The sequence below is a fragment of the Hyperolius riggenbachi genome, chromosome 6 (genome assembly GCF_040937935.1).
Source record: "Hyperolius riggenbachi isolate aHypRig1 chromosome 6, aHypRig1.pri, whole genome shotgun sequence".
Taxonomy (NCBI): Eukaryota; Metazoa; Chordata; class Amphibia; order Anura; family Hyperoliidae; genus Hyperolius; species Hyperolius riggenbachi.
The window spans coordinates 6560691-6572721 of record NC_090651.1 but is presented as its reverse complement, the minus strand read 5'-3'; the positions used below and the strand labels follow the sequence as shown (position 1 = coordinate 6572721).

The 12031-nt window shown below is 47.9% G+C and overlaps 1 protein-coding gene across 4 annotated transcripts in view; it reads right to left on the bottom strand.

Moving 5' to 3' along the window:
* Positions 1-347: 347 nt before the first annotated feature.
* CDON (cell adhesion associated, oncogene regulated) overlaps positions 348-12031 on the bottom strand; it is a 165363-nt gene continuing 153679 nt past the window's right edge. For all 4 annotated transcript variants that reach the window (XM_068238788.1, XM_068238787.1, XM_068238790.1 and 1 more), the window contains exons 19-20: positions 10803-11020; positions 348-5872 (exon numbers count right to left, since the gene is read on the bottom strand). In XM_068238788.1, coding sequence (XP_068094889.1) covers positions 5721-5872; positions 10803-11020 — 370 coding nt within the window. In that variant the 3' untranslated portion in view covers positions 348-5720. The remainder of the gene's footprint in view (positions 5873-10802; positions 11021-12031) is intronic.

Sequence of the window (12031 nt, the reverse complement as noted above, 5' to 3'; positions counted from 1 at the left end):
AGGGTCCAGTACAGATAGCTTCCAATATGGATTGCATGTAACAACTAATATCCTCAATTTCTGCAACTGAATACAATTTTGCACCCTAGTTGTTCGCACCACTACTAGAGTTCCATGTTGCTATGAGTGCAGAGGGTTAATGATCACGTTACAGTCAGACATGATTGGCGGGATTCAGCAGTTGTTGCATTTGATTAGTCCATTTGTATGCTGCATAGATTTGCAACAATTCTGTATTCTTCACATCCCATCAACCATTCATCATAATATCCCCGCTGATTCCCTTTTTGGAAGGTTTGAGTTCTGTAGAGACTGTCCCCTGAAATAATCACACCAGGACACGGCGCTGTATATTAGGCATCTGTTCACTTTAATAACATTATTTCACAATATACCCCAAAAATGGATAAAACCCTCAGCAACAAAAATACTACATCAATAACATTTATGTACAACTTTAAAAAGAGACATTACAGCATTTTATTTCTTTTTTTTTATTTTTTAGGAAAAATAAAGTATTTTTTTTCTCTATGAAAAGAAATAACACTTTATACTCAGAAAAAAAAACAACAGGTAATGAGTAATGGAAGCGACATTTCATCTTGCCAGGACCCTCGATTATGTACACCGGGTGGGGCAATATGGAGGCCTCAGTCTCATACAAGGAGGGAGCCGCTCCGACGGGGGGGGGCAATATGGAGGCTGCAGACTCGTGCAAGGAGGGAGCCGCCCCAATATGGAAGGGGTGGGGCGATATGGAGGCCACAGTCTCATACGAGGTGGGAACGGCTCCGATGGGGGGGGGGCAATATGGAGGCCGTAGACTCGTGCAAGGAGGGAGCCGCCCCAATATGGAAGGGGTGGGGCAATATGGAGGCCGCAGTCTCGTAGAGGAGGCAACCGCTCCGATATATATACAGCACACACAGTCACTAAGGCCAATGGTGAGACGCATTGGGTAAATATCATCAGTGATACTGAAAGTGGCCACACACTGTACAATCTTGTCAGGTTTTACCACATCGCTGTAGTACAAGAGCCTACCTAAACTGCATGTTTAGTGTATAAGCAATCTGTGGGGATGTAGAAAACGGGAAGTAGATTTTACGGACAAGATCGAAAGGGCGGCTTCTGCACTTTATAGATTTCAAATAAAAACCTGCAGCATCCAATCAGACCTAAACCGTACAGCGACGCCTCTGAAATACAGTATAACTTTACACAACACACACAAGTGCTGCAAGATGTGATGTGTTGTGTAGTCTGCCGGAATGGGAAGTGAAATGTAAACAGGGTTGGGGAAAGTTGCAAAAAAAACCAAAACTTTGGGTTGGATTTATTATTGTCTTTTTCTCCTATTTGGTAACTTTTTCCAAAAGCAAAAGTGGAAAAAAAATTAAATAGAGTAGTGTAAACTAGCCGGGATCAATAAAGATTGTCGTGTGGAGCAGAAGGTTTAGATTCATCAGCTGACAGATTTGCAAGGCTCTGATTTGCTGGAATCACTTCCTGCCTGATCACATGATTGGGACCAGCAAGTCAGAGCCTTTGACGACCAGATCAGCTGATCAGATCACATGGTTCTCCGCCCCTTAGATAAACCTAACCCTTTCCTGCTTTAACTATGCTGGGAAAGCAGGTGGCATCTGATTGGTTGGTTTAAAGAGGAAGTACCGGTAATATTTTGTATTCTCAATTTGTAACAGCCAACTAGTTAAAGTACATGGAATAAATATGCGGTTACTGCTAGTTTACGTTTATGAAGTGTTAAAAAGGACTGCTTGTCAGCTTAGATCTGATTGGTTGCCGTGTTACTTTACCAAATCTCGATGTGATACGGATGCAAATCGAGGATATTAAAGTCTTGTTACTGCCACAGATGTATGCATTCAGCCATTTGATGACTATACAATCGCTAGCTGCTGACCTCTATAGAACATATACATTAGCAAGCCTGGCAGGCTAATAAAACAGCTCACATAAATAGGAATACAATAAGACACTTAAAACAGCGCCGTTAAAATAAATTACAGAACTGCGGCTGGGAGGAGCCACACTATGACGGGGCCATTTATAAACATGGGGGCGTGTCCATAACAAGTGGCCAACAAAATGCAAATCATCTTCAGCTGCTGTTAATTGTATGCAAATGTATGCAGGTTGGAATTGGACTCGTTACCTAGTTACGTTCCACATTGCAGAAAATATAACCTAAACTTTACCTCAACTCAAAAGGATTAGCATCCCATCGACCATCTCCAGTCCATAAGAACCAATCCAATAACAACACCGTAAAGGAAAGAATGCCAGTCACTGGCTGGTTGCTATGGGAGACTAATCTACCTTTTGTCACGGCTGAGTCAGGTTCTTCCTATTGAACGGTCGGTTGTTTCAAAGCACCGGAGACAATGTTCCATTTCCCAGCATCCCCAGCATGAACATATATTAATCCCAGGAAAATACGCAATATATATACAGATATTTTTTAAATGTATTGAAATGAATTGATGGAAATTGTGCTGAAATGGCTATAGTGATAAAACCAGTAACTTCATTCAGTATTCCTCAATGGTTTCCATTCACTAAGCGTCATTCAGTAAAGCAGAAAACAGCAGATTTAACTGAACATTTGGTGACTTGTTAATCAGGGGCGTAGCAATAGGGATTGCAGAGGTTGCGACCGCATCAGGGCCCTTGGGCCAGAGGGGTCCCGAAGGGCCCTCCCTTAACTGCAGTATTAGCTCTCTATTGGTCCTGTGCTCATAATAATCACTTCTATAGATAATTTGGATAGTAGTAATCATTAACAAGCTGTTCCCCATCCCCTTCTTGCACCTCTGACACTGTAGTTGCCATTGGCAGATTTTGGTGGGCCGTATCAATTGTTATGTACAGATTGCTTGGGGGGGCCCCATTGTAAAACTTGCACCGGGGCCCATAGCTCCTTAGCTACGCTACTGATGTCAATGTACTACGCCTGTTACCACATGAAAAACTGAAATTACCGACTAGTCGGATAAATACCTTAAATGTCAATTCATCGGACACTAACAGGGGAGCCAGCACTGGAATGCAGGGCCCCATAGGAGGAACAGGAAGGCTCCATAGGGCCCAGAGCCTTGCCTTGGGTGAGTATCGGTTATCTTAATTAAATCTTAAACACCCCATGAGGTAAATTATCGAACATGACATTTTTACTGAACGTCTCTTGGTGAACTGAAGCCATAACTTCTGATTAAAACCTTCTTGTTACCACTTGTACTGGTTCCTTTATGGAATATTTTCTACTGAGAAAGAACCACATTGCAACCTCAAGGTGCCCACTAATGTTACAACTTTGATTGTACAATGTTTTACTAAATCTATATAGTAGAAGGGTAAATGGAGTGAATGCACTTTGAATGGATACTTTAGGTAGTTTCTCATATTACATAGAAGGGGTAAGGTTGTACAATCAAGATTCTATCATCAGTGGGCATCTTGACACTTCCACAAATTGGATGTGTCCATTACAGGTCAGGGAGGACACCGGTGAATTGAAACAACTCGGTACTCATGTGGGACCTCAATTGCCAGGACGGGATTGACGTCACCTTTCTCAATATGGCTTCCACAAACAAAATGGCCACCACTACTACTTTGCTTGAATTGATTAGAAAAATATTATAAAACATGCTTATTGACTCATCAAGCGCTATACATCGTGTGACATGGTTATTGTGATGTACCGCTGTTGACAAGGCAAAATGACGCAAAACGGGCAAAGCGCACTAACAATATGGCAGTGACGATGTGTAACCGTTACCCTGGGCACTGGCTGTGTTTGGGAAATGAATACAGAATTCTACATAAAAATATGTATCTGTGTGACCAACATTAATGTCCTAATAAGTGCGAGCGCACAAAATACGTGAGCCTGTACAGAAGCGGGATTAGGGCAGTCAGTTAGTGCATAATATTAAATATATATATTTATATGTATAATTTAATCATGTATATAATACAGACAGAGTAAGGACTAAAGTGCTTCTCTCTGCCATCTCTCAATGACCTTTATCCCAAGACATGACCTTGTGGCAAGCGTTACCATAGAAACATCACCTCTCTTCCACATTACTGCCATACTGCCAGCCGTGGATCGCCGGCAGGGGGCCGATAGTGGAATCGCACTATTGTCTGGTACGGCAGAATTTAGAAAACTTCTTCAGGACTTCAAAAGTGACAATTTTGCAGTTTGAGGCACCATTTACTTTCTTTCTAAAGACCAGAGACCTCCTGCAATACCGGTTCATTGGATCTGTAACTCTTAATCTGAACTGGTAAAAACGTTCAGCTCTACTGAAGAGAACGAGATCTCCTCACCACAGCTACGCAGCACTCGTGTGTAAAACTGAACTTCTTACTAAAGTGAATATATAACATAAAATATATCCGAGCCAACACTGGTGCTTTCCAAATCAATGTCTGTGTATGAGGGCATCTTCAGACTCCTACATTGAACACTGCTCAAGAAAAATCTGATTTCAGAAGAAAGTTCTGCCAAGTCCTGTCCCGATTTCATGATCTCATTGGCCAAGATTCTCTGGCACTGGAGACTGGGTTAGACAAGAAAGCCATGTAGTTCTCGCGTAGAGGACCCCACATACACAGATATCGACCTGAGAATTCCAGCAGACACTTGAGAAAGTTTTGTGTTTGTGTTTTATGGTTGGGTCACTTTAGTAAGATTCATGTAATGACATTTCTAGACAGGAAGTGAAGCTGTGTACACACACCGATCACCTGAAACCATCGCCAGTCACTGGAGCGACACAATGCCAGGCTATCCCACAAGCATCCTGTTCCTCTCTACCTTGCTTGCGACCTAGGATGACAGATTTCTAATGATGCTATCAATATTGGGTGACACTTATACTAGATTGTTACCTAAAAGCAAACAATTCTTGATTTGGGCATCAAGGTTTAAGTCGTGTGTACAGCGCTTAACATTTAATTCAATGTTTCTACTTTATCTTCACCTCCGTTTGAAACGTCTAGTGTGTGCGTATAACGTTTACTGAACGTTGGACAAATCATTTGGACCCCTTGGTCTTCAATTGCACCTTCTGTAGGAGGGAAAAAGTTGTTAAAAAGAGGCCCTGTCATTTGGGGGTCAACTGAAAAAACCCTGTAGGTCAATCTGGTTTTCCCTCACAAACAGAAGATAAAGTTTCTAGTTGGATAATTGCATACTCTGTTCATAGATGAAGAATAGAAATCCTTAATATATTTTGAAAAACTTAACTTAAAATAGTGTGATCTATAAAAGGCACAGGTGAAAGTCCTGAAGTATGTATAAGCAAACAGCCCATTGGACCGCGAGGAACCAATGAGATCACTCCATACTCACGAGCCCTCGATGTTCTGATTCGGTGAGCAATGTCCACATCCACAGGTCATAAAATCCTTATTTAAAAAATACCCCGTGAATGGCATTTACTTATACTTTCCATGCCAGGCAGTGGACAAACACATCTTTCCAGTAGTTAAAACTACAAGTCCCAGCATGCCCAACCGCTCACTGTCACATCCAACTGGAACTTCTAATTCTTCACTGCTGAAGTCCTGCAAGTCCCCCGTCCTGAGCGTGAAGAACTACACGTTAATTGGCAGTACAGAAAAGAGGCGTGTCTTCTCCCAGTCACATGACATGGCGGTACAGACATGGACACGCGTGCTTATCAGGCCTCTTGCGTCACTAGGTGCAGGGGGAGGTCAGTACTGGAGTTGTCTAACGTCCAAGATTTGCTGTCATCACAGTTCTGAGAGTCCTGGGAAGAGTTATCGGGAGATGGTGGAAAATCCTCATCCTTCATGCTGACGTCACCGTCACCTGCAAAGTGCAGACAAGTCCGTTAGTACTGTTGCATTCCCTTCTGCCCCTCCCCCATCACCTGCAAAGTGCAGACAAGTCTGTAAGTACTTGGAAGAACAAAGAGAAATCGAGAGCCCAATATGGTGTAGTATTGTTAAGTTGGTTGTGGTTTAAAGCAAAATATTAAGATATACTCACAAACATGGGTTACCCATAGGCAACCACTTCAAATGCAGGTGGGGAGTATTAGAACCTGACCCCACTCAGGTTATTAAGATGTCACTCTCTGTAGATAGGAAACGGGGTAGCACCCCTCCACCGAGGGTGGAATCAAGATTTCAGCAAGGCTCGGTGTACAGAGGCGCCAGAGTAGAATAAAAATGTTTAAAAACCCGTCTAAAAGAGGGGGATGTTCAGGTGGACTTACCTCCCTCAAAAATATAGAACTCAATTGAGTCACAATATATCAATACAAAAAAACGTTTTATTTAACTCCACTTAGTGCAACGCGTTTCGCAGGTGTGGTCCTGCTTCATCAGGCAAACAGGAGTATAACTCAATGGGTCTAGATGCAGAAGTGAGGGGCCTCTGTGGACAGAGGCGCTCACTTCTGCATCTAGACCCATTGAGTTATACTCCTGTTTGCCTGATGAAGCAGGACCACACCTGCGAAACGCGTTGCACTAAGGAGTTAAATAAAACGTTTTTTTGTATTGATATATTGTGACTCAATTGAGTTCTATATTTTTGAGGGAGGTAAGTCCACCTGAACATCACCCTCTTTTAGACGGTTTTTAAACATTTTTATTCTACTCTGGCGCCTCTGTACACCAAGCCTTGCCGAAAGTCTGTAAGTACTGCTGCATTCCCTTCTGCCCCTCCCATCACCTGCAAAGTGCAGACAAGTCAGTAAGTACTGCTGCATTCCCTTCTGCCCCTCCCACTAGCTGCAAAGTGCAGACAAGTTAGTAAGTACCACGGCATTCGCTTCTGCCCCTCCCATCAACTGCAAAGTGAAGACAAGTCAGTAAGTACTGCTGCATTCCCTTCTGCCCCTCCCATCACCTGCAAAGTGCAGACAAATAAGTAAGTTCCACGCCATTTCCTTCTGCCCCTCCCATCACCTGCAAAGTGCAGACAAGTCAGTAAGTACCACGGCATTCCCTTCTGCCCCTCCCATCACCTGCAAAGTGCAGACAAGTCAGTAAGCACCACTGCATTCCCTTCTGCCCCTCCCATCACCTGCAAAGTGCAGACAAATAAGTAAGTTCCACGGCATTCGCTTCTGCCCCTCCCATCACCTGCAAAGTGCAGACAAGTAATTACCATGGCATTCCCTTCTGCCCCTCCCCCCATCACCTACGAAGTGCAGACAAGTCATTAAGCACCACAGCATTTTCTTCTGCCCCTCCCATCACCTGCAAAGTGCAGACAAATAAGTACCACGGCGTTCCTTTCTGCCCCTCCCATCACCTGCAAAGTGCAGACAAATAAGTAAGTACCGCGGCATTCCCTTCTGCCCCTCCCATCACCTGCAAAGTGCAAACAAGTCAGTAAGCACCACGGCATTCCCTTCTGCCCCTCCCACCAACTGCAAAGTGCAGACAAGTTAGTAAGTACCACGGCATTCCCTTCTGCCCCTCACATCACCTGCAAAGGGCAGACAAGTCAGTAAGCACTGCAGCATTCCCTTCTGCCCCTCCCATCACCTGCAAAGTGCAGACAAGTCAGTAAGTACCACGGCATTCCTTTCTGCCCCTCCCATCACCTGCAAAGTGCAGACAAGTCAGTAAGTACCGCGGCATTCCCTTCTGCCCCTCCCATCACCTGCAAAGTGCAGACAAGTCAGTAAGTACCGCGGCATTCCCTTCTGCCCCTCCCATCACCTGCAAAGGGCAGACAAGTCAGTAAGCACCGATGCATTCCCTTCTGCCCCTCCCACCAGCTGCAAAGTGCAGACAAGTCAATAAGTACCGCAGCATTCCCTTCTGCCCCTCCCATCACCTGCAAAGTGCAGACCAGTCAGTACCACGGCACTCCCCTTTGCCTCTTCACGTACAAAATCCCCACAGACTTTAGTGGGAGAAATCACTAATAAAACGTGTGTGAAGATGTACCCCTCTGAAATGTAATATTTACCTTATACATTGGAACACTAAAACTAGGAGAACTATTTATAAAGAAGATATGATGGGGAATGGCCGGGGGATGGGAAGGGAGACAAAGCCAAATACAGTGGTATATTTTTAGGATCTGTGAGGTAATATATAGAGAGAGTCTCACAAAAGTGGCCACCGGAATAGAGAACCAACAGATGTGCAGACGGGGAGATCAAGCCCAAACCGCTGGGGTAAAATAGTCGCTCTCTGTGGGAGGGCTGGGGACGTTGGAAACAAGAATACCGAGGTGCCAAAGGATATAAAATAATTAAAAACGCTTTAAAAAGCGGTAGTGGTGGACTTGCCTCAGAAGAATCATTCAGATTTATGTGACTGATATTTATGTTATTAAATAAAAAAAAATAAAATAAGGTTCTCGGAATAGCGATGTTTTTGTCGGCACAACTGCCCCGTGTTCAGGCTCGTGCGCCGAGCTCCGACACCCTCACACATGTGCCTGAAGAGGCAGTTGGCCGACAGACGCGTAGCAATTTTAAATGCATACATTAAAAAATAGCACAATGAAAATAGGGCGCAGGGATTGCTACTAGTAGAATATCGCTAAAATTAGCGATATTCCACTACTGAATTCCGATAGTAAAATATTGGTAATACTTATAGAGAGAGGGATCAGGCTGGAGGGGGCTGGGGGGGGGGGGGGGTCGGGGAAGCCCCAGGTATGTATGTTTCTTTTCATTTGAACCCATTTCAGGTACACTGTGAATTACAATTTGATTTACAAAAATACAATTTGATAACGGCAACACAAGAAGTGGAGGTCTACAATTACATTGCCGCATGTAAGTAAACACGTGCCTCTATTGCCTGCAGCTGAGGTGGAGGCTCCTCCCTCTGACCTGCACACCGCTGAGGTGGAGGCTCCTCCCTCTGACCTGTACACACCGCTGAGGTGGAGGCTCTGCCCTCTGACCTGTACACACCGCTGAGGTGGAGGCTCTGCCCTCTGACCTGTACACACCGCTGAGGTGGAGGCTCCTCCCTCTGACCTGCACACCGCTGAGGTGGAGGCTCCTCCCTCTGACCTGCACACCGCTGAGGTGGAGGCTCCTCCCTCTGACCTGTACACACCGCTGAGGTGGAGGCTCCGCCCTCTGACCTGTACACACCGCTGAGGTGGAGGCTCCGCTCTCTGACCAGCACACTGCTGAGGTGGTGGCTCCTCCCTCTGACCTGCACACCGCTGAGGTGGAGGCTCCTCCCTCTGACCTGCACACCGCTGAGGTGGAGGCTCCTCCCTCTGACCTGTACACACCGCTGAGGTGGAGGCTCCGCCCTCTGACCTGTACACACCGCTGAGGTGGAGGCTCCGCTCTCTGACCAGCACACTGCTGAGGTGGTGGCTCCTCCCTCTGACCTGCACACTGCTGAGGTGGAGGCTCCTCCCTCTGACCTGCACACCGCTGAGGTGGAGGCTCCTCCCTCTGACCTGCACACACCGCTCACGTGGAGGCTCCGCCTTCTGACCTGCACACACCGCTCACGTGGAGGCTCCGCCCTCTGACCAGCACACCGCTGAGGTGGAGGCTCCGCCTTCTGACCTGCACACACCGCTCACGTGGAGGCTCCGCCCGCTGACCAGCACACCGCTGAGGTGGAGGCTCCGCCCTCTGACCCACACACCACTGAGGTGGAGGCTCCTCCCTCTGACCCGCAAACCGCTGAGGTGGAGGCTTCGCCCTCTGACCTGTACACACCGCTCAGGTGGAGGCTCCTCCCTCTGACCTGTACACACCGCTCAGGTGGAGGCTCCTCCCTCTGACCTGTACACACCGCTGAGGTGGAGGCTCCACCCTCTGAACTGCACACCGCTCAGGTGGAGGCTCCACCCTCTGAACTGCACACACCGCTCAGGTGGAGGCTCCTCCCTCTGACCTGTACACACTGCTGAGGTGGAGGCTCCACCCTCTGACCTGCACACCGCTGAGGTGGAGGCTCCTCCCTCTGACCCACACACCACTGAGGTGGAGGCTCCTCCCTCTGACCCGCAAACCGCTGAGGTGGAGGCTCCGCCCTCTGACCTGTACACACCGCTCAGGTGGAGGCTCCTCCCTCTGACCTGTACACACCGCTGAGGTGGAGGCTCCACCCTTTGACCAGCACATTGCTGAGGTGGAGGCTCCGCTCTCTGACCAGCACACTGCTGAGGTTGAGGCTCCTCCCTCTGACCTGTACACACTGCTGAGGTGGAGGCTCCGCCCTCTGACCTGTACACACCGCTGAGGTGGAGGCTCCGCCCTCTGACCTGTACACACCGCTGAGGTGGAGGCTCCGCCCTCTGACCCGCACACCACTGAGGTGGAGGCTCCGCCCTCTGACCCGCACACCACTGAGGTGGAGGCTCCGCTCTCTGACCAGCACACTGCTGAGGTGGAGGCTCCTCCCTCTGACCTGTACACACCGCTGAGGTGGAGGCTCCGCCCTCTGACCTGTACACACCGCTGAGGTGGAGGCTCCGCCCTCTGACCCGCACACCACTGAGGTGGAGGCTCCGCTCTCTGACCAGCACACTGCTGAGGTGGTGGCTCCTCCCTCTGACCTGCACACTGCTGAGGTGGAGGCTCCTCCCTCTGACCTGTACACACCGCTGAGGTGGAGGCTCCGCCCTCTGACCTGTACACACCGCTGAGGTGGAGGCTCCGCCCTCTGACCTGTACACACCGCTGAGGTGGAGGCTCCGCTCTCTGACCAGCACACTGCTGAGGTGGTGGCTCCTCCCTCTGACCTGCACACTGCTGAGGTGGAGGCTCCGCCCTCTGACCAGTACTCACCTTGGATTTCCTCCATCCCATCCTCCCGAGAGATGCAGGCTGGCGACTCCTTTCCTTCCTCTTCATTGTCTGCTTGTGTCTCGGATTCGCTCTCCAGTGAGGAGAGGATCATTTGTACCGCTTCCTGGGTCACCAGTTCTGCGTCCTGCTTCTCTTGATGCAGAGGCATCATGGGAACACCATTGCTGTTATAGGAGCCATTGGCTTTGCTGAAACATCTGTCAGGAGAGAACATTACACAGTAAATATATATACACCTCTTCTGATGTACTGAACGCTTAATTATTCCACACAGACATGGATACATTTGTTGGTTCCCTTCCAAAAAAGAACATACAATGGTGTTTGAAATAACAACTGACAATAGTAGACCCACAATATGTCCAAGCCTCCTCCATGTTTCACAGTAGGTGTGCTGTGCTGGTCTCAGGAGCTGCTTGGCAAGTCACATCATCATCTGTTCCTGTTACTCCCCGTGGAGCACAGGGCATCAGTGGAGCACAGGGCATCAGTGGAGGCTGTGGAGCACAGGGCATCAGTGGAGCACAGGGCATCAGTGGAGCACAGGGCATAAGTGAAGCACAGGGCATCAGTGGAGCACAGGGCATCAGTGGAGCACAGGGCATCAGTGGAGCACAGGGCATCAGTGGAGCACAGGGCATCAGTGGAGCACAGGGCATCAGTGGAGCACAGGGCATCAGTGGAGCACAGGGCATCAGTGGAGCACAGGGCATCAGTGGAGCACAGGGCATCAGTGGAGCACAGGGCATCAGTGGAGCACAGGGCATCAGTGGAGCACAGGGCATCAGTGGAGCACAGGGCATCAGTGGAGCACAGGGCATCAGTGGAGCACAGGGCATCAGTGGAGCACAGGGCATCAGTGGAGCACAGGGCATCACTAAAGCGGGCCAACAGATTCTCAATACTATGAACAGATTGTGTAGGCAAACTCTCATACTACATGGAAGAGGTAAAATTGGCCAATCAAAATTGGATGCGTGTATGCACCTTAAAAGTACCAGTTAATCTGTCCACAGCGGCAGTCAGTCAGTCTATCGATTTCACTGTATTTATCTCTATCTGTCTGTGCATAACAAGCATTTAAGACTTATGATTTCAAGAAAAGTTGATAGGATAACAGAGGCGCCAATAGGATAAAAAACACTAAAAGAACTTAAAAACCCATCTTGGTAATAGAGGAGGCAGTGGTGGACTCACCCCCTCCAAGC